The 21,566-nt window shown below is 34.4% G+C and overlaps 3 protein-coding genes across 5 annotated transcripts; 1 reads left to right on the forward strand and 2 right to left on the reverse strand.

The window, feature by feature from the left end:
• The first annotated feature begins 20 nt into the window (after positions 1-20).
• LOC124441709 (putative N-acetylated-alpha-linked acidic dipeptidase) lies at positions 21-9,684 on the forward strand. The gene is made up of 19 exons (XM_046992177.1): positions 21-49; positions 2,875-3,004; positions 3,421-3,752; positions 3,839-3,843; positions 4,030-4,152; positions 4,374-4,551; positions 4,896-4,986; positions 5,129-5,227; positions 5,549-5,634; positions 5,705-5,824; positions 6,172-6,254; positions 6,516-6,579; positions 7,177-7,244; positions 7,545-7,627; positions 7,914-8,004; positions 8,184-8,430; positions 8,697-8,778; positions 8,881-8,973; positions 9,217-9,684. The coding sequence occupies exons 1-19, from the start codon at positions 43-45 to the stop codon at positions 9,395-9,397; spliced, it is 2,163 nt and encodes a 720-aa protein (XP_046848133.1). The 5' UTR covers positions 21-42; the 3' UTR covers positions 9,398-9,684.
• On the reverse strand, positions 1,380-21,494 carry LOC124442838 (tRNA (guanine(37)-N1)-methyltransferase-like). 3 transcript variants are annotated; one of them, XM_046993340.1, is made up of 5 exons: positions 20,885-21,494; positions 19,790-20,591; positions 17,155-17,215; positions 4,782-4,849; positions 1,380-1,424 (listed from the first exon to the last, which is right to left on the reverse strand). In XM_046993340.1, exons 1-2 carry the CDS (start codon positions 21,330-21,332, stop codon positions 19,792-19,794), a joined length of 1,248 nt encoding a protein of 415 aa, XP_046849296.1. In that variant the 5' UTR covers positions 21,333-21,494; the 3' UTR covers positions 1,380-1,424; positions 4,782-4,849; positions 17,155-17,215; positions 19,790-19,791. The 3 variants fall into 3 exon arrangements, with proteins under 3 accessions (XP_046849296.1, XP_046849295.1, XP_046849294.1); XM_046993339.1 differs by lacking the exon at positions 1,380-1,424 and adding an exon at positions 2,317-3,126; XM_046993338.1 differs by lacking the exon at positions 1,380-1,424 and having other exon boundaries at positions 4,549-4,849.
• On the reverse strand, positions 12,722-17,146 carry LOC124442841 (forkhead box protein G1-like). Its single transcript, XM_046993342.1, has 2 exons — positions 14,376-17,146; positions 12,722-13,680 (listed from the first exon to the last, which is right to left on the reverse strand). Exons 1-2 carry the CDS (start codon positions 14,694-14,696, stop codon positions 12,955-12,957), a joined length of 1,047 nt encoding a protein of 348 aa, XP_046849298.1. The 5' UTR covers positions 14,697-17,146; the 3' UTR covers positions 12,722-12,954.
• Positions 21,495-21,566: the final 72 nt, after the last annotated feature.

A 21,566-nucleotide genomic window follows, 5' to 3' on the forward strand; every position in this document is an offset into this window, starting at 1 on the left:
GTGGAAATAGAGTAGAAAGCAAATGGTGTTTGTGTCCAAGAGATGCAAGGTACATGAAAATATACAGTACATGTGATGTCTGTTACAACTGTATAGTGATACAGTTATTTGTTTAAGATTTCCAGTTTCGATTGTTTCTTGGTTTAAAAAAAACGTAATGTTTTTCTCGTGATTAATGTCATATAAATAATATGACACATCATGAGAAGCTGTGTGTTTAAAGTGGATAGAGTATTTCACTAAAAAAGTTTTCAAGTGTAACTAAATATAGTAAATTTAGGAAGATATATGGCAAGTCAAAACTTGGACATATTTTATTAGTAACATCTTCTATGTAGATATACCTCCAAGACAATAGACTTGAAATCTTGGAGAGGCTCTATAAGCAAATGCAACTTCCATCATTGTAATACCAGAGCAAAGTAAAAGTACAGCAAAAAGTAATGCACACCTCCTGTGACCGTCTCTGGTGCCCTAAACTCTCTTCCACGCCATGTTTTACCACTCCAACCTCTACTAGACAATTCTTGTCCATACATTTTTTCTCCTTTCAAAAATGCTTTTTTCCATGCTGGCATTTTCTCTTCTGTCTTTGTTTCCCTCTCAAGTATTGAAGTAGGAGAAGACCGTTTTGTCGGTTTGGCAGCAGATACCTCTGACATATGTGGTTTTAGAAGATAACCATCCTTGAATCTTTTCTTAAATTTCTTTTGAGGTGTGATCTCTACTGTTGTGTTCAATCCAGGCCATATCTTACCAAATTTACCTTCAAAATTAATAAAAACTATATATACAAACACAAAAATACACACACACATAAAAATAATTACCAAATCCTGTTGGGATGGTTTCTTTGTCTTTTGGTTTCATTCTTCTCCTTCCACGACCTGTACCACGGCCACCAGTAACTGCACTCCAAAGTTTCTCATATTCTCCTAATACACACCATTAAATATGAGATAAAAATCAACATCTGTTGTAAGCAATCAAAATTGTGTTGACCAAAGGATGAGGTATATATACGTCTTTACAGACTTTACTCCAAGCCAAGTCTCCAACCTGTTACATTTGATAGTTGCTTGAATTTCACATTGTTTAATGACGCTATTTTTATGAATACGTTACCACGGAAGACTCCTAAAATAGCCAAAATGGCAAACGATTATTTAGGCATGGTGCGCATTGACTGATAGAGTAAGCAAAACTTAGCAAAAATTGAAAACTGAAAAGTAAACTATACTTAGGCCAATTGAGTAAATCACAATACCTGCATTAGTGATAGATGAAAAACTATGAAAATTTCCACGAACATGTTTTGTTAGTAAACTACGCCAAGCCATGGATGCTACTGTTTAAAAACTTACATTTATAAAAGATACTTTAATATTATTTTCTCCTTTTTTTCCACCATATTGAAACGGCGCCTGCAAATATTTCGAGTTTTTTCATTACGTCAAGTAATACAATTAAGACGAATGAAGTAAAACATATGACAATTTGAAACCAAGGTTGGATAACACAATTTTTTTCCAGAAAAATAAATCTTTTTTCTCGTCCTTTTATCAATAAACAATCCATTTATCAATAAAAGAATATTTTTGAAATGAAAGAATACTTTCGGCATTCCAAAAATATACGATGACATTGACAGGATCGGGACATAATATGACATTTTTGTGTCACACTTTTAGACTTTCTACACTACTGTTCAACATAGTTATATTCCAATCTCAACTGGTATAAAAGGGTATATTCTTCTGCTTATAAAGTTCATAAATGTTTTCTTTATTTAATTTTCTCTTGAAAGAAATCAAAAGTAAAAAGTAAAAAAAATAAAAGAAGTCTTAAAGTAAATGGTTTGAACCCGGGAGAATCGTTACATGTTTGTAAATGTAGATCGTCTAGGTTGGTATAGTCCTGAGAAGGACTGTTTTTGTTGTTGTTGACTTACGTTTCGACAACCTTAGCAGTAGTCATCTTCAGAGTCAAAAAATCAAAAGCGATAAGTCATCTTCAGAGTCAAAAAAAAAGTCTTACAGCCGCCGAAAAATCTTCTTTTATCAGCAATTAAAAAAAACACAAAGAAATATTTGACCATTATACTTTTAAATTTTATTAATATCGTTTTGACAGTTCTTTTTTCAGAATTTATTATAAAATTAATTAATCAATGGCTGTATGGTTTATAATGAACTTATATATGATCTTTACAACAATACCGCACGTTCTTCTCCTGTAGAATTATGTCTTTTGTATAGATATATTCTGTAAAAAATACTATACGTTGCATTTATACGAATAAATTTGAATAAGGCCTTCATCTTCTAACTTTCATGTTTTTCAAAACTTTATAGTACATATATGTGTTGGAGGAGTACAAACTACAAAATCTATAGTTTACAGTTTCGACTTTTTGATAAAGTGTTAACGAGATTCCAACTATAAAAAGACGCCATAAAAACGCTGTCATGCAGTTGTATTTATGACTTGGTCACCTTTCATCGAAGACAATGGACATAAAAATCCCTCTTGTTGTAAGGACGCCGTGAAAGCAAGCAACAGACCATTATCACATTCAAAACAAACAATGAGATGATTTAGGCAACGCAAATATAAAATTGCAAGAATAGACAGTGTAAGGTAAACTTACACTGTCGCTCGATACTCATATAGTCCAAGCATTGCTCTCATGCAGTAGAAATATGGATTACGATCATCAAATGCGGGCGTCCCAAAATAATTTCGAGGAAATACATGAAATGCCCAGACAAATATACAAAGATACCCAAATAAAGATAAAGAGAAAGCTACGAGCAATTATCAAGTGCATCCCAGTGATTGCGCTCATAATACTGATTGTAGGATTGGCTTTAGGGTATTGGATTGGAAATCAGTTGAAGAATGTCGAAAAATCAAAGGAAGCATGTACAAGTCAGAAGCCTAACATGAGCCATGAAGAAATTGTGGATGAAATTGACAGAAAAGATATTGAAAGACACTTGAGGTAAATAATATGATGGATCCTTATTAATGCCCGAATACCTTCAACTGATCATGCACGCACCATAACGATAGAGTATATAAGGAACTCAAGGATTCAACACCAGATCACTCCTGATGAAGACACTAGAATGAAGTATATAAAAGCACTCAAGTTTCAACATCAGATCAATCCTTACGAAGAACTAAGCTTGAGTATACAATAACTCACGATTTAATATACATTAGACTAGAGTATATAAGAACTCAAGTTTCATCATCAGATCATTTTCTGATGAAGACACTGCACAGAGTGTATAAGAACTACAATTTCAACATTGAAAAACTCCTGATGAAAACAGTCATACTCGATTAATTCTAAACTATGCAAGGACTGAAGTTTGAAAATAAGATAATTCAAGACTCTCGTTAATTTTATAGATATTTAACAAAAGAACCACATAGCGCTGGCACGCTACGAAATTACCAACTTGCATTATACATAAAAAACAAATGGGAAAAAGAATATGGCATTCCATCCAAGTTAATCCGCTACAATGTTTTGTTATCTTTCCCCTCAAAAGAAAAACAAAGCGGAGGGTATTTGATAAACAGTAATGGTAAGGTGAAATTTACAACACAAACTCGCGAAAAGCCTGTTGAAATTTCAGAGGAAAACGACAACGCTTTACCGTCCTTCGCCGCCTACTCTATATCAGGAAATGTTACAGTAAGTACGAAAACGCCACAAAACTATTCAATCCATTTCTTATGTACCATCATCTCTATGACATAAGTATAAGAGATCAAGTATATTGATTTCTTATGCACCATCTTCACGATAGCATAATTATAGGAGATCAAGTACATAGATTTTTTATGTACCATCATCACTTTGACATAATTATAAGAGATCAAGAACATTGATTTTGTTTCTATTATCCTTGCTATGACATACACAAAAGTAGGGGAACAAGATCAAAAACGACAAAAAGGACCAATTCCATAAGCCCATCAAACCTCTCTATAAAAAAAGCTCTTTCACAATAGGCTGATCTTATCTACGTCAACTACGGCACCGATCTAGACTTCGATTATTTGAGGAGAAACGATTTGAGTTGCGAAGGAAAAATTGTCATCGTACGATACGGCAAAAACTTTCGAGGAGATAAGGTTGATATAACTAACCGCTATACGTTTCCCTGTGACAAATGGTCGTAACTATATGCATTATCATTACTGTTGATAGAAATAACAACAGGACGTAAAAACTATATATGTCCTTGGTTTTAAGTATATGACAATTTGTAGTTACTATTAAAGATAGCTACAACTTTGGCTGACCGTGTTTATATCCAATTCGACGCAAAAATTAAACTGCCTTACACCTTTAGGTAAGAATGGCTAGTGAGAATGGAGCCATTGGTGTTATGGTTTACAATGATCCAGCTGAGTTCGCCCCAGTCTCTGATACCTACCCACATAGCAAATATCTGCCATGCACCGGGGTACAACGTGGAGCATTTCGCATGGGAATTGGTGATCCTGAAACACACGGTTACCCCTCAATAGGTTTGAATGATGCAACTTTGCCGTTTTATTTAATATTGGTGTTTAAAACTCAACAGATGAGATACAGTTCACAAAGTACTTTCAACTTAGACCGCACACTTTTAAAGAAGACTCCAAACTTTTTGTAGTTGTCGACGAATTTCGCATTGCTAAGCACGTTTAAAACTCGTTTCTCATCCGAGAATCCCATGCAAGGACAAAAATCCACGTATCGATTTATGAAAGCATACCCGTAAATTCTTCCACTTTAACTTCGATAATGCACACATCTTCACTACAATAACCGATCTTTCTTATCCTAAAAAATCAACATGTAAACTAATTGATTCTTGAATCATTTGTAGATGGCATATACAGAACGAGTAGAGGCCAAGAAAATCTTTCAGCAATTCCAGTTTATCCTATTTCGGCTTGTGATGCATTTCATTTCATAAGGTTTGTCGCAAAATTAGTCTTGTAAAACATTATTTAGCCAATTCAAACCCAATTAAAATCGAAGTACACAGCTTTTCTGTACTTATATCAACATCATTGATATGTGCAATGCCCATTCTTTTTTATGTTACAATATATATAGCAAATTGAAAGAGACTGTAGCAACTCCCAAATCCTGGAAAGGTGGTTTAAACACAACATATAATATCGGACCAGGATTTCAGAAGACATATCAACACTGGTGAGTCATAGTTGTTAAGACAATCACTTATGCAAACCTCGGAGACGTTTGTGAGAAGTCTCGAGAGGAGCAACACTCGACCTTCTATCTCCGGCATGCGCTTATCAACTCTCGAGTTCTCCTAAAGGTCTCCTCGGTTTGCACAAGCCTGTGCAAACACGGTAAACATTTTTTATTTTGTTTAAATTGACTTAAATTTATATCACTAAATGTCAAATACATTCAAAGCATTATTTGTGAAGCAAGTAAATCCTGTAGCCGTTATGTTAATACGGGAAACCTCGAGAAATCTTTTTCCAGAATTTTTTATGTTTTTTCCAGGAAAGTTCGTCTCGAGGTGCACAATGAAGAAAGCCGGGAAAATATCTATAATGTGGTTGGATTAATACGTGGGAAATATGAACTAGGTATGAAAAATACATCGCGTTTTATACACACACAGCAACTCACAAACTAAAAAATGCACTACACTTTCAGATCGTTATGTCATCATAGGAAACCATCGTGACGCATGGATATTTGGGGGAGTGGACCCGAGTGGAGGAACTGCGTGTCTGATCGAGATCGGCAAAGCTCTGGGAAAAGCCATGAAAAAAGGTAATAGCACAAATATACCACAGAAAGTAAATTGTCAACTTTGTTATCTTTTGATTAATGTGGATCACCGAGTTTTATTTGTAGCTTTTTGTCACGAAAGAAAGTTTTGAAACAATTTAAATTATTGCCATCCAGTAGATAGCGTTTATCAACAAACAATCGAACCCATGTCTATCAATCTACCATAGAAACGTCATCTTGACGTCACTGAGGCAATAATTCTATTTGGTAGAGCCTGATAAAGAAGATGCAGCGCCTGACATTAACAACAGAACTTAGTTGCACATAAACTTATTCTATAAGTAAAGGTTTTCAATAAAAATGTTCGACAATTTTCAATTTTGAAGGCTGGCGCCCCCGTCGAAGCATTCTACTAGCAAGTTGGGGAGGCGAAGAATATGGAATGATTGGCTCAACAGAATACGTAGAGGTAATCTTTAAAATTGTTATAACTGAATTTTCATCAGTAAATGTTAATATCTATATATGTTATTTAGGCATGCACTATCAAATTATAACATAACAGACCAAATATGCAATTCCCTCAATCAAAAATTTTCAGAGCGAGAAATTCACCAATGTGAACATCGCACAAAATTTTTGACAAAAAAAATCATTAATTCTGTGCAAATTAAAGTAACGAGACCTTCATGTGATGGCTCATCGCAAACATTTATCATCTTTATAATAGGAATTTGCGCAAATCCTACGTGAAGAGAGCGTCGCTTATCTGAATATAGACTCGCCCGTAAGAGGTGTGGTATTTTTATCGATAAATAGCTTAACTGAATATATAAAAATTCATTTTAACTGATAATGAAGCAGAAAACTGGTAAAAAAAAGATAGAAAAAATAATTTGAAAGAGAGCTCAGCCCCCGAGGTTGACCGGTACTAAACTAAGTGTGAAATGATGTTGAAAAAATCTAAAGTCATTTTTCAGCAATTATTTGGACCATTTCATTTCATCTTCAAGCAACTGATAATTATTTAATCCATGCAAGATCTTTCTATTGCCATTTTGTACTTAGACATTCGCAAATACAGGATGATGTTAATATTTTCAGACGATATACATAGGATAATTTTAATTTGACAAGTTATCATTTAGGAACTCCTAACTCAATCCGGGCTAACTACACTTACTTAGACATCTTTAATTCCTGGGTCTAATTTTCAAATATTGCTTGGCTCTAAATAACTTGTTTGCCGGGCTAACTAGACTTACTTAGACATCTTTAATTCCTGGGTCTAATTTTCAAATATTGCATGGCTCTAAATAACTTGTTTGCCAAGACAATATTCTGCATTCCTTTGTAAATCTGTGTCATCAATAAAACTTTTCACGTCTCAGGTAACTACTCGTTGTATGCAAAATCGTCTCCGATGTTATACGACGTCTTATACAGCGCAGCAAAAAAGGTAACGTCATACAATTGTTAATGTCAAATGGCAATGAAATGCTTTGGTAGCCCCCATAACTGTCAGGACAGAAGTCTAAAGCCCATATTTCATTGACAGTTCAAAACTAGAAAAGCAAGCTTTAGACGAGAATTTCAATAAGAAAACATATGCCAATCATGACGAGGCAATGTAATGTTTGTGATAGTTGATCGAGCTTCAATGAAAATAAACATGAAATTCCAAATATTACTGTTCGCTCTCCATCCATGCAATTGCTATCGATTTAATTTTTCATAAATTCGCCAACACTATTTCCAGGTTAATAACCCTAGCAATGAACGAGAAACAATCTACGATCAATGGATCCGAAATCTTCCATCCGGAAATAATAATGATCCAAGGTAAATATAATGTATAGTATAAAGTATATGTATATGTATATACATATACTTTATACTATACATTTTAATAAAACTCACTTTAAATCCGGAGAAACTTTTATCTTTTATGTATTAAATGCCTGGATTACAAATTTTCAAACGTATATGTATATGTATATGTATAGTTTCTTTTATGTAATGTATAGTATATACTGATAGGGCAATTAGTAAAACTATGTTTATAAATTATAAGGTAAATGAAGTATAGCATATAGTAAAAAAGCACTGACTACTGCTACGTTTATAGGATAGGTGATATTGCAGCAGGAAGCGATTATATGTCATTCAACCAACATCTGGGCGTTCCGAGTGCGGAGATCAGATATGTTGCAAGCAAAGTAAGGCACAGGTCTGATGTTAAATCATTTCTCGCATTTCGCTTGTGTTCAACAAACAGGATTTACAGGTGCATTTCACAGTCGTCAAAACGGACAAAATCCATATTTTGCGTACAACTTCCTTTTAATCATTTGTTACTTTTTAATTTAAAAGAATGGCCATTTCAATATGTTTAAAGGTAAACTTTGGATATCCGACCTATCACTCCCTGCATGACACCTTCCACTATGTGACTACCTTTGTCGATCCCCACTTTTATATCCATCGAGCTGTTGCTAAGGTGATGGCGCGCACTGCACTGGCACTAGCGGATAATGAGCTACTACCAATGAAAGCGAGTAAATACGGAGAGAAACTCCAACGTGGATTAAATGACTTCAAAAGAAAATATGGCTTTGTATTGAAGAAGAACAACATTACATTAGGTTGGAAATAAGCACTTCCGATACACTAGTTTTTATACCACAATTGGTTCAAGTTTCAACATTATGTAACTTCAGATTAAGGCCCTGGACTGGCGTCTATGAGAACTTATGAATGGAATCATGCACGAGATGTATAAAATTAGTTTAGTGCTAAAATAAAATCACTCTAGGTTAAGAATAGCAACGTTCACAATCTTACAAAACCGCATTTTTAGATAACAATTGTGAGATAGTGTTATTTAAGTAAAGTTATCTCCCTTTAATAGTGTACTTGAGAGAGGCAATAAAGTCATTCATAGCCTCAGCAAAAGCACTGGACGAAAGAATACGTAATGCAAGTAAGAAAAGGTATGACAAAAACTCACCCAAAAACTCACCTACCCCTCCCCCGCATTAATCCATACGCAATGACAATAACGCTCACTTTGTGTATCAATCAAATTCTAACAGGGTATTAACAAAGCGCATGCTCAATGACAAGCTCATGACGCTAGAGAAAGGCTTTGTCAGTAATAACAAAGTGTTTGGTCGACTACATACGAGGTACGAAAAATTTAGTAAGTCCTTATTTTCACTGAATACCATAAACATCCCACGATAGGTTGGTAAGATTAAAAAAAATTTTGCAAGCCAATACAATATTCCTTGTCCATATCATTTACTTTGTCATTGACGGTAAATGATATAGTTGAAGAAGCCAAAAAAAAAATCCGTCTCCAAGATTTCTTCAACGCGTATTTGAATTGGCTCTAACAAATGGGGTAAATTATCATCTTTCCTCATTAGACATGTCATTTTTGGATTGAACAACAAAAATTCATACAAAACAGAGATATTTCCAGGCTTGTGTGAAGCGCTCGTGCAAGAAAGGAAATCAAACGAGACACGAAGGAGAATCGAAGAGCAAATGAATACAATAACAACGCATATCTACGGCGCAGCAAATTACTTGAAGGTTTTCTACTAACATAAAAAGCTTGAAAAGATATTCGAAATGAAAATTCACCAGAATAGATGCTTGTAATATGCAATTTATGAAATGATTTTGACTACAAAACTGCAGTAGTGTAATGTAGGATATGATTATAAACGGGAAATTAATGCATACGTTGTTTTTATATTTGTAGAAAACTCAACTGTTAGCTATTTAAAATATCTCGACAACCTACAAATGTTTGCATAATGATAATGTAGTTTGCAGAAATCGTTATAATGAGCTGACGTGATGTACGAAATATATAAAAAAAAATACAACATAATGTTTATAGGAGGAAGTTACCCAAAATTATGATCCACAAAGATTACCAAAAATTAACTTAAGTGACTCATTTATAGCAAGCACAATTGCCAATACTATTCATATCAGAATGGAACTGAGAAGTTATTTTAAATGATAGGATAAGGATCATCTTGCAAGACTGAACCATAACGAAAATTATGTTGAGTCATGATGTATATGCTCCAAGTGTGAGCTTCCGGTGTGAAACAATTGACATTATTGAATAGTCTTTTTGTAAGCAAAAGAAACAAGTCATCCTTGTCTTGTATGAAATTTCCATCATATCTTTTCCCCATGAATACAATTTGAGAAATACAAAACGCGAGAAAGTTAAACGTTATCTACCGAGAAACAAGAGCAATTTGTTGCAAAATTACACCGATGGTGGTCTGTAATTACCAACAATATCTTAAGGTATGCATATCAGCAAGAGCTCGACAATCTACGTGTGGTTAAAAGTACTGCTTCGCTTAACATTGAATGGTTAATTCAAAAATCGTTAAATTGATGGACCAACAGTGCGTCAAGAACAATATCAACTTGAGAGGTTTGGACACTAGAGGGTGGAGCACGCATGCTGGGATATTGTAACACAGCACACAAACAAATGCTAACATGTTGTAGTTGGACACAAGGCAAACTGAGATGCCTGCAATGCCATTGGTCGCATCCGCTTGACGTCTTCCGATAAGATGAAGAAAAAATGTAAATATTTCCACAAGTTTACATTCAAAAATAATAACACACGTTAATGGTTTTCATTATGACATAACACTACATAAACACAATTTGAACACTTGATTTATCAAAGACTTATGCTTAAACAATTTATCTACACAAGGAAAAAATTTCGGCTGATTGAAACTGTGACAAAAGAGTTTTATTCAATACAGTGGATGGTCACAGGCAAATGAAAGGTGCCACAAATAGCACTGGGTGAAAACTGAACATTATATAAATAGCAATTATATGTTATGTAAAACCAATTGTTCAATAATTTCAGAAGGGAGACAATAATTTCACCCTTCATTAAATGCAGCTGTTTAATGGTGGAATCTTGTGTTTCAGTGCACCTTAAACCAAAAGGTTCTACTTTTCGACTGGAAGAGAACAAAACTAAGATACTTCAATATCAACTTTTCGCAATTTTTTAACTATTTGAAAGTATACAGTATTCAAAAACTTTGATGAAACACTTGTTTACATTTTTAAAATATTTTCACTACAGTCTCGTTCCCCTTGGTATATTTACATAATTCCATTGGAAATCAATCGGACTTTAAATGCATAAATATCAATGAATATGAACGTTAGAAACTATGATATGAAATACACAGCGTGTATATTTTTCTAATTTCGCCCAATGCATCGTGCGTTTTTAAGGCTTTGTTCAAGTTGCTAATTAAATAATTGTTTATTTGAATATGTTGCAGTAATATTACCACGCTAGTCGTGACCGCTGTGCTCAAGCTGTGCTTGCTCAATAGGAACGCTTACATCGCTAGATACTTATAAACTTGTGGTAAGATCACAAGCAATAAGAAAGAAGTAAATAGGAAATGGTAAAATATTAACTCAGTCAGATGTAACATGTCATTTTCATACTAGACACTAAAAATCTACTATATAGCTATGATTAACTTTATCATTGGTTTACATCACTGAGTGAAGTAATTAGACAATTTGATTGGCTGGTAAAGAAGAGGGAATTCCCACGCCATTTTTATTGCAATGTGCACTTATGAAAAGAAATAACTTATTTCTTACTTTTCTTATCCGAATCACGCTGCTATGTAAGAAAAAATTGCAAGCGTTTCGGTCTGTGCGATAAAATGTTAAACCTCTTTGATGCCACTATCGATATTGTTATGAGGACAATTTTATTAGATACGTAATGCAGTATCGGCATACTTAATTATTGACACAACTCAAACAGATTAATGCAAATAAATATGAAATTTATCATAAACTTGTTATATTGGAGATAAATAGTCGGTCACTGCTGCTAAACTATTCTATACTTAATACATTGAACGGATAGAAAGATTAATGTTTACTCTCCTACGTTACAAAAATATTGGAAAATCACTCTCAAATAGTTCCTTTATAATATAGTAAAACAAAACAAGCAAAAGTTTAAAGTATCAAAGTACATTTTTCTACTTTTGAACAGTTTCATTATCGATTTAGTATTATGCACCACAACACATTTGTTTTCAAACTTCGATGCTTTATATATTTCTAAGCATCATTGTCAGGTAGTTAATATACTAACAAACTTTTATATTCAGGTACCTGTGATATAGTACAAATATTAGCGTGCTTATTGTGCACGAAAAATACATTAAAACTGTCAAGAAATCACTTAAGAATAGCTTACTGGCACCTGTCGCGTCACAACATTCTCGCGTACATACTTCAAGAAAGTCGTTTGGTGCCACGCAATCTGGGATATGATAACTATTAAAATGTGCGAGTTATTTATCGTCATGCAATAACCAGGCAGTTGAAATATCTTTAAATTGCGTATAAACCGTAAACTTCATGCTGAATGGCCTGATGATCCTTCTGATCGTGTAGCACAGAGTTGCAAAAAAATATATTAAAAAACTTGATCAATGTTATTGCTAAATGTTTTTCGATATTTTTCAACTCTTAAAATAGAGGGTTAAAGAAAACACTTCAATGTACGTTGGCCTCAACAGTACAAGAATAGTCTAATATATAGTCATAGCGTACACCATCAAGTGCAAACCATGCATATAAAAGTGGCTTTAAAAAGCCTTCTTCAAGTAAGACATATATTTACTAAAACTAAACTAAAATCCAGACCATTAACGTTTGTAATCAAATCACCCACGAAGATACGAATTACATCCTCCATTTTTATGTATTTTACAAATTGTAAAAATGGGCCATGATTTAACATTGTGCATGTTTGCTAATTATTTATGCTGCCATTATAATCGTCAAAAATTCTGTAAAATCCTTGTGAAGAAAAACAAGACTAAATCAATAATAAATACGATATATTTGCTTAACATTTTATATTATATTTATTTACAGACGTATGGAAGAACAAATACATACACTAATGATGCAGTGGTCAATTTAAAGCAACCAATTACACAGAGTTCTCTAAAAGTAAGATATTCGTATACATTTGAATAGAGATTTACACAAACAGCAATGAAATACAGTTCAGGATATACTATTTTACGCATATAAATCCTGTTCAAAATGACCTATGCATATCTATTACAACTTATTGACGGCGAATAAAAAAGAGTTTTGGTGATTTCATGTGACAATGAAGGCGAAGAACTCAGCATCGATTTTGACCATGAGCTTTTGCAAGTAGACGTTTCACAAGAATTTTCCCCTTTTTCCCGGCCAACATCTATCATTTTCTTATCGCAAACACAGCGCTGTTTTGCAACAAGACTTTCGTCGAGACTACCATGAGGGGAAACAGATGTCGAGGGTAGAATCGAGTAAGGAGAACGAGATGTAGAGTAGTTACCAGTGGAATATCTCATCGGATTTGTGTTCACTTCTTCCACGCCAGAATATCGATGATGGTTCAAACTGGAATCTTGTGGATGACGAGTTAGGAAAGCAGGATTTTCTAACGCTGCTCTACTTAAGTAAGGATCCCACGAGGGGTAATACTGTGAATAACCAGGCCAATAGTTGCTTGCCTGGGATGTGTAATACCAACTGGGAAAGTGCATGAAGCCATGATGCTTTAGAGCAAAACGGTGTTTCAGATTTGCATTTGTTCGTCGCTTCAGTTTTCCCGTAGTGCCGCCAATAATTATGTCATCACTGCTAGGATCTAACATCCAATAGTTTCCTTTCCCAGGATCGTCATAATGTCGTGGAACTTTAACGAAACATTTGTTTAAAGACAGATTGTGCCTGATCGAATTTTGCCATCCTTGCCGATTATTCCGATAATACGGAAAATTCTAGATGAATTCAAAAAAACAATGAGAACATTGAAACAATAAATTAGAATATTCTAAGAGTCAAGCAGAAAAAAATGAAAAAATTTTTTTACTTGTGACAGTTAAAATAAGTTAGTCATTTACATTAAAACCTTTCATGTGAAAAATATATTTCTTCTTTTGTTCCACACTTGCCATTTAGCTACATGCACGCCTTCCTTACGATTTGACAGCATTTATACTTTTCAAGGTTTCACGAATCAAAAATAACAAATAGCTAACATCAAAAACCAAACAACATACAGGTTACCCGAGCTTCGATTATGAATTTTTAGCTAGTACATATTAATTTTTACTTAGAATTATTACACACATTCGACATAAGATGTAAGACGAAAAAATTTTGATTGAAGTATGTTGTAGGAACTATAACGTTAAGAAAATACCTAAATACAAACAATATTTCTGTAACTCTTGTATTTAAATGTCAAGTGAGGTTTTTAGGAGATTCTGAACACTTGAGCACCGTTGTCATTAATTGCGTATTCGACGAGATTAGCTCTATTCTATATTAAATACACGATAGTACTTGGCTATCGTAATTTAAGGCGACTGTAACTAGAGCGTCACAATGTTGAAAAAATAAAAAATATTTGATAAACATATGAGTTAATATATTGATGCATTTACGTATATACTTGTGTTGTTTAACATACCTTAATAATAAACTCATAAATACCACTTAAGGTTAGCCTTTTCTCGGGCGAGTTTCTTATCGCCATCATAATAAGGGCATTGTAGGAATATGGTGGCTTTACGGGTACGTCCTCATCTTTCTTTGACACACTTTCTCCTTCTTTATGTTGTGATTCGGCACAGCTACCGTTAGAAGCGTCTTTGACCTTAGCAGATATCCGCGTTTTTTCGCTGTCCTCCTCGCTCTGACTCATCAACTCATCTTCCAAATCGATCGCAAGCATTTTACGTATACTGAATTTGTCGTTAAAGACAGGCGGTGATTTTTGTGTTTTCTGCATACTTCGGTCGGTGCGAGCGAACGAGAAAGAGCTATGATAGTATGCAGCTAACAGGAACGCATAACAAGTGCAACTAACAAAAGCGATGCAGGTGACCAAAATATCAAGTGTGTGCTTGTTGGTGACCTACTTACTCTAAACGCCTTCCTACATAGATGCCCCGCTGGTGGAAAAAAACACTGTGTTTCTGTACCTCCCTGTGCAACGGAACTATGTGAATAAACACGGTCTCTAACACGGCAAAGATATTGCATAGAGAGCGCCAAAGAAAATTTGTCATCAATTAGAGGCAACGTCAAAATTACGGCCTGTTATATTCGCTGTCTTTGTAAAGGCTTTTCCCACCTCAACACGTAAATAGCCATCTTGAACGCTCCTCATTAGCTGCGTAAATGCAATTGGGAAGATGTGCGTCGAAAATTACTTAAATCAGCGTCAAAAGGAGTTGAATGACAAACGAGCTGTGCACGCATTTGCAAAGAATTGCTAAAACAATCGAACAAAAGCTATCATACGCTTTTCAACATAAGCGATCTCATAATGACGACAAATTACGTTTATACAAGTTGTCGTTCAACAAATTCATATACGGAACACTTAAAACCGCAAAAAAGTGAGCGCCCTTGGTATCAAAACACTTTGGCATTTACTTAGCTACATTCAACCAATATAAAGACTTGTATGTACAAAACATATTTTGAATGTGTACAGGTATAACAAGGATGAACAACTGCAATAACCTATCACTCACATTAATACAGGTAAAGAAAAAGCAGGGATTACGATTTGACGGATGATTTATCACTGGCTTTTGTAGATGTCTTTAATATACCACCCTCGTAAATGTTTCAACACTACTTCAACGTTCATTAAAAAGTGCTTAAAAGACAACAAGGACACACTCATCTATTTTTGTAGGGATTAATCAAAGCAAACAAATACATAAAAGGAAGAATGGAATTGTACGATATTGGTCTGAATGAGTGTTAAGGCAACAAACACAAGACGTAGACTATATGTTTGTACTGCCTTTTTATGCGCTTTTGTTTCATGATACTTTTTCGCTTAAGACTTTGTCAGAAAATAGAATTTCTTCAAATAGACTGCATTATGAAAGCACGGGTAAAAATTTCAAATCCACGCAGTATGGCTAAACAGCACTTAATGCATACGAGGCGATAGTTTCACCAGCACGCTGTCCATGAAGAAAGAATTCAAAACATCAGCTAAACTTATAACAACATGTAATATAAACCAAAATTAACACTTTTGACAAGTGGCTTACGTCACATGACTTAATCGAAGTTCTCTATGAAGGTTTCCATAAAGGACGAGAGGTTTTACGAAAAGAAAGATACATGAGAATAAGTCGAAATGGAATAGGAAATGAAAGTTAATGCTCAAAAAACAGGAAAAATATATGGCCAGGCAAAGATTTAAGTTTGAGAATTCGAATCAAGAGTACTTATTAATTGTTTGTATGAAATACAAATGTCTTTATCAACTTTTCATTCCGAACCTCCCAATTACCAGCATCGACACTTTTATATTTTGCTTTTTCAAAGTTTTTCCTGTGGCTATATGACTAATGTTATACACTATCAATATATAACAAAATGCATTAAACGGTTTGTAGTTAATAACGGAGATAAGTGAAATATTGATAAGTTGCTAAAGATTCTAGACTGGAAAACAGGTGCAAAATTTGCCGATATGTATTAATGTACGATAATTTAAACATATACATTTCCTGTACTGCAGGTTGGTTTTTTCCCAAGCAACCCATTTGGTAAACCTTTTAAAACATAAACAAACTATTTGCATTGTTTCGGCTTAATATCTTTTTTAACGAAAAATTCTTTTTAAGTGGCGATAATTTAGCTATAAATTAACTTATAGATAGAAAATAATGCTGTGAAGCGTAGTATTAAAAGTGCTATAAAAGCTCTGGCTTTATAGCAGATATGAAAACACACATTTCATCATAAAAATAGAAACTACAAATTAAAGACTAAACTTACGAAGTAAAAATTTGTACAAATACAAATAATTAGGGGCAAAAGGCAGTAATTTATTGCTAATTCCCTCGATCCTCGCACCAAAGTTATTTCTCGTTTACAAAATGTCGCATACTAACATAATACTACTGATGCATCAAACGGCTCTAGCTAAAAAATGATTATTCATCCAAAAACTTTTTTCGCCAAATCTGTAGCTACATACGACATGCCTTTATAGTTGATGTGGATAATGATTGTAAATGAAAGCACGTTTTGAAGTTGTACAAATTAGTATTAGACACGGCGCATAAAATTACGCCGTTTGAAACGAACCGATTGTTCTTCAAAAAAAAGTAAAAAAAAGCGACTCGACAATCACAAGTCTACCTTCAAAATCAGGTGGACGCTACTACATACATGCATAAATTATCTTAATAGTTGAAATAATTGCAGCTTACCTGGAAAAAGTTTAAGTGGTCACTTTAGTTCTCTTTGTTGACTCATCGGAATACGTCAATTCTATAAAGATAATTTTATTCCATACATGAGAAGGTTAAATGTACTCGATACAAAAAATTAAGTACATGAAATTTATGGCAGGCTCGTAGATAATAATAAATACGTCTGCATTTTGTCATAAAATACTTTGAGTTTGCAGCGCCATGCTTGAATATGGTCAACATCAAATCATTTGTGATAAAGACACGAATGTGCACGAGGTGTACAAGCAGAGATTCGAGATTCAACATCAGATCACTCCAGATGAAGACTAGTTTTTGCTATGTAAAGACTTAAATTTCAAAAACCGTCAAAGTTTTGAATTATCAATGTGACTTTAAATTATTAAAACTCATAGTACATCGTCACAATGATATTTTATTTTTGATGAAAAAAACAAGAAAGATCGATAAACATTTCATAAATGAAAACGTTTACGTATAAATTTCGAAAATATTTAGTCTACACAAGTTTGTATATGACTATATGTAAGTAAAGCGACAAAAACAACAAAAAACAGCATAATTAGATATTGTAGCTAATGTATATAACATTGCAGCAATCATTTACAGGTTTAGTGGTCAATACGAGTCAACAATCTGCGTGGGTTACACGCAAGCCCTTCGAGGCACTTTTTATTATTCGATGTTTATAAAACTTTAACGGCTAAAAGCTGCCTGGAATACGCTGAAATAACTTCCTGTTCATTTATATACATCGTAACATTACCGAATTTATATTGCAGACAATTATTGCAGATTAAATATATTTTCATACATTGACCAGGCATTAATAAGTCGTTGGTCAGAATGCCGCGCAGCTCATTTTTAATATTACACGCTTATTAACGACGTGACCTCGTTGAAGGAAAATATCACAAAATTGGCAACGAAATATTGAATGACTTGAAAGATGATTCATCAACACATATAAAAACCCTCCATCGTTTATAATCAGTACAAAAAACTGTCTTGCCACAGCTTGAATAACCACTCTCTTGAGCACGCAGGTACTATAGAGATAGCCACATAAAAGCCTTAAAATAATTACAATCTATTAAGTAGACCGAGTGACTAAGTAAAGTTGTTAGGATGCAAAAGCCTTTGACAAGAAGCAAGTTTTGCTTGACATGTTTTGTATCAAACAGTATAAAGTTTTTTAGTATAAAGAAAGACTTGTGTAAATTGTAAAGTAAATACGGGTACAACTTGCATGATAGCAAGACAACCAACTCTCATGATGATAAACTACTTAAACACTTCAAAAAATAGTGAAAAGCTTAAGAGCAAAAGATGGCCATTAAAAATAACTCTTCATGAAAGGGGAAAAAATACCATTTTCCCGGCAGGCTTCACTAGGCTTCTTCATCAAGCCGAAAGCAGGCGTCATTTGCAAAAATAAGATCGAACAACAGGTACTATAATACGTGTTACAGGACATAGTACACAAAGTGTACGTGCGTAAGCTTACAAGAGATCATATATAATGTAAAGGGATGCTTTTATTTCTATGACAAAGATAATTTTTACAATAACAACGACTTAACACCAAACTACTAATAGCAAGCCACAGGTTACGTTGAACTGCACAAAGCATTATTTAGTAGTGTGACGTGTAGGGCAAACTACAACGAGAAAATTTGTGGTACACAATTGCTGTTGTTGACCGCTGAACTTGCTGTATTTCTTTAATTTACATTTAGCCTTAATACACTGCTAACTTGAAAATTGAAAAAAAAACCTTAAAAGAATTGATCGATTTTTCCTGATAATTGCTAAGTTTCAATCGTAAGAATGTGTCTTAAATGATTTACGAAGTGCAAAAGATGGAAAGTTCTATCCAGTTTAAAACAAACAGCCGCTGGGCAACAAACTAAGTGCAGATTATGGAAGGCTCAATCTGGCTTATGAAAAACAATGGATAGACAACTGACAAAGTGCAGCGGATGGAAGGCTCTATCTGGCTTATGAGAAACAATGGATAGACAACTGACAAAGTGCAGATTATGGAAGGCTCAATCTGGCTTATGAGTAACAATGGATAGAAAACTGACGAAGTGCAGCGGATGGAAGGCTCTATCTGGCTAATGACAAACAATGGATAGACAACTGACAAAGTGCAGCGGATGGAAGGCTCAATCTGGCTTATGAGAAACAATGGATAGACAACTGACAAAGTGCAGCGGATGGAAGGCTCTATCTGAGAAACAATGGATAGACAACTGACGAATTGCAGCAGATGGAAGGCTCTATCTGGCTTATGAGAAACAATGGATAGACAACTGACAAAGTGCAGCTGATGGAAGGCTCTATCTGGCTTATGAGAAACAATGGATAGACAACTGACAAAGTGCAGCTGATGGAAGGCTCTATCTGAGAAACAATGGATAGACAACAGATGAAGTCGGATGGAAGGCTCTATCTGGCTTATGAGAAACAATGGATAGACAACTGACGAAGTGTAGCGGATGGAAGGCTCTATCTGGCTTATGAGAAACAATGGATAGACAACTGACGAAGTAGCGGATGGAAGGCTCTATCTGGCCAATAATTAACAGCCACTGGACTTCATTGAATACAAGAAATAATAACTGACCTTCACTTTCGCAACGTTTTTGATCCACCTGCAACACGATGTTGGGCAAAAGCAACACATTGAGGCAATTGAAATGTAACACAGACCATGTGTTTCCTTGGAGCAACATTTCTAACATTATGAACAGTACAATTTTCCAGGTTCATCACACCCAATTGTAACAAAACTTGGTTTTTTGCATCTTTGATGGGATCATGAGCTTTGGAAAAGCAATAGCAATGAATCTTTGGCAGTTTTAGCTTGACTTCGTCAAAAACATCATTTTTTACACCTTCAACATCAGAGTATAAATCATGGAAGACATGCAGAAATTCCACAGCTGTAGCAGGAAGGTTCATGATCACATGATCAAAATACAAACATTTGTCATTTTTCAGTAAATGCTTCAGTAGCAATCTTGCATCAATGTTATAGCAATGAACCTTGTCTTTGACATGGTTCAATTGGCAGTTCTGGACAAGAGCCTCATACGAGTTGGGATTCAAGTCATTGGCATACACAACACAACCTTTTTTAGCTGCTGGAATGGCAAAGGGGCCAACCCCGGCAAACATGTCACATACTATCTCATCCTTTTGAAAAATGTCAACCAACCTCTTATGTTCGCTTTGTAGTCTAGAGTTCCAATATACTTTAGAAAAATCAAGCGTAAATGTACACCCATGTTCTTTTACTGTGGTTATCATGTTTTCTTCACCGGCCAACAACTCCATTTTAAAAAATCTATATGTTTCATCAATTGTGTTTAACTTGTTGACGACAGTTTTTATTTGAGGAGAATTTTTGTCTAGAATTACTTTGCCTAAAGAATTTCAAGTAATTAGTGAATAATTGTATCTATCTATGGAGCTATCATGTTGCACACCCAGAATTTTCATCAAGGGTAAACTGATGTTAAACTTGAGTTTTTTATACTACATTCTAGTGTCTTTATCAGGAGTGATCTCATGTCGAAACTTTGTTCCTTATATACTCCAATCTCATGTCATTAACAGCAAAGAACTGATTTTAAAAAACTGAATTCTCTTGTTCTACAACATAGTCCAATCAACAGGAGTATTCAATGCTAAAACTTAAGTTATTGTTGGTTCTTACCAATTAAATATTTATAATCCAAGTGGCAATCCCGTAAATTCATATGAGCAATATGACCAATGGCCTCAAATGCAGTAGTAACTTCTGGAATATTTTCAGGTAGGACAGCCCTGAGTATCTGATCAGTGCTCCAATATGCATAATTTAAGACAATTTCGTATGAAATCTCTTCGCAATTACCATCTTTTATCAACACCTTTTGTTTCTTGGAAAATGAAGTTGTCGGATCAAGAAGAACAATCTTCTTTTTCGAGTCTTTATCTGAATCTGGAACAATGTTTTTAAGCCTTGGTTTATTCAATAGGCATCCACTTAATTGTTTCAAAATGACTGAGCAAAATTGAGCATCGATTTTTAGAGCTGGAACTTTATAATTTACAGCAAAAGCTTCACGGTTAAGTATTTTCATACCACGCACCTTTTGTGGTGGATTAAATTGAAGTGCCATGATCTCTTTTGTGAAGAAATAGCCACGGTTTTTGATAAAAATCGACAGCCCGCAATCGATAAAAGTTTTCTTCAAAAACTTAAATATGGCGCCATTTATAATTCAATGTTTGAGCGTTTGAGTCTTTGAGTTCTATAATAACTCAATTATAGAACTCAATGGTTTGAGTATGGTTTGAGGCCATTGAGCCAAAGTCGACGGTCAGTGACACCAAGTAAAATCACATATACGTCA

Source organism: Xenia sp. Carnegie-2017, unplaced genomic scaffold, assembly GCF_021976095.1.
Source record: "Xenia sp. Carnegie-2017 unplaced genomic scaffold, XeniaSp_v1 HiC_scaffold_20, whole genome shotgun sequence".
NCBI lineage: Eukaryota > Metazoa > Cnidaria > Anthozoa > Malacalcyonacea > Xeniidae > Xenia > Xenia sp. Carnegie-2017.

Coding starts and splice junctions, on each gene's coding strand:
- LOC124441709 (XM_046992177.1), top strand. Junction 4,987..5,128: donor GATGCATTTCATTTCATAAG/GTTTGTCGCAAA, acceptor CAATATATATAG/CAAATTGAAAGAGACTGTAG. Junction 8,005..8,183: donor TCAGATATGTTGCAAGCAAA/GTAAGGCACAGG, acceptor ATATGTTTAAAG/GTAAACTTTGGATATCCGAC.
- LOC124442841 (XM_046993342.1), bottom strand. CDS start 14,696: ATGCAGAAAACACAAAAATCACCGCCTGTCTTTAACGACAAATTCAGT. Junction 13,681..14,375: donor TTTATGAGTTTATTATTAAG/GTATGTTAAACA, acceptor GAATTCATCTAG/AATTTTCCGTATTATCGGAA.
- LOC124442838 (XM_046993340.1), bottom strand. CDS start 21,332: ATGGCACTTCAATTTAATCCACCACAAAAGGTGCGTGGTATGAAAATA. Junction 20,592..20,884: donor GGATTATAAATATTTAATTG/GTAAGAACCAAC, acceptor GAAATTCTTTAG/GCAAAGTAATTCTAGACAAA.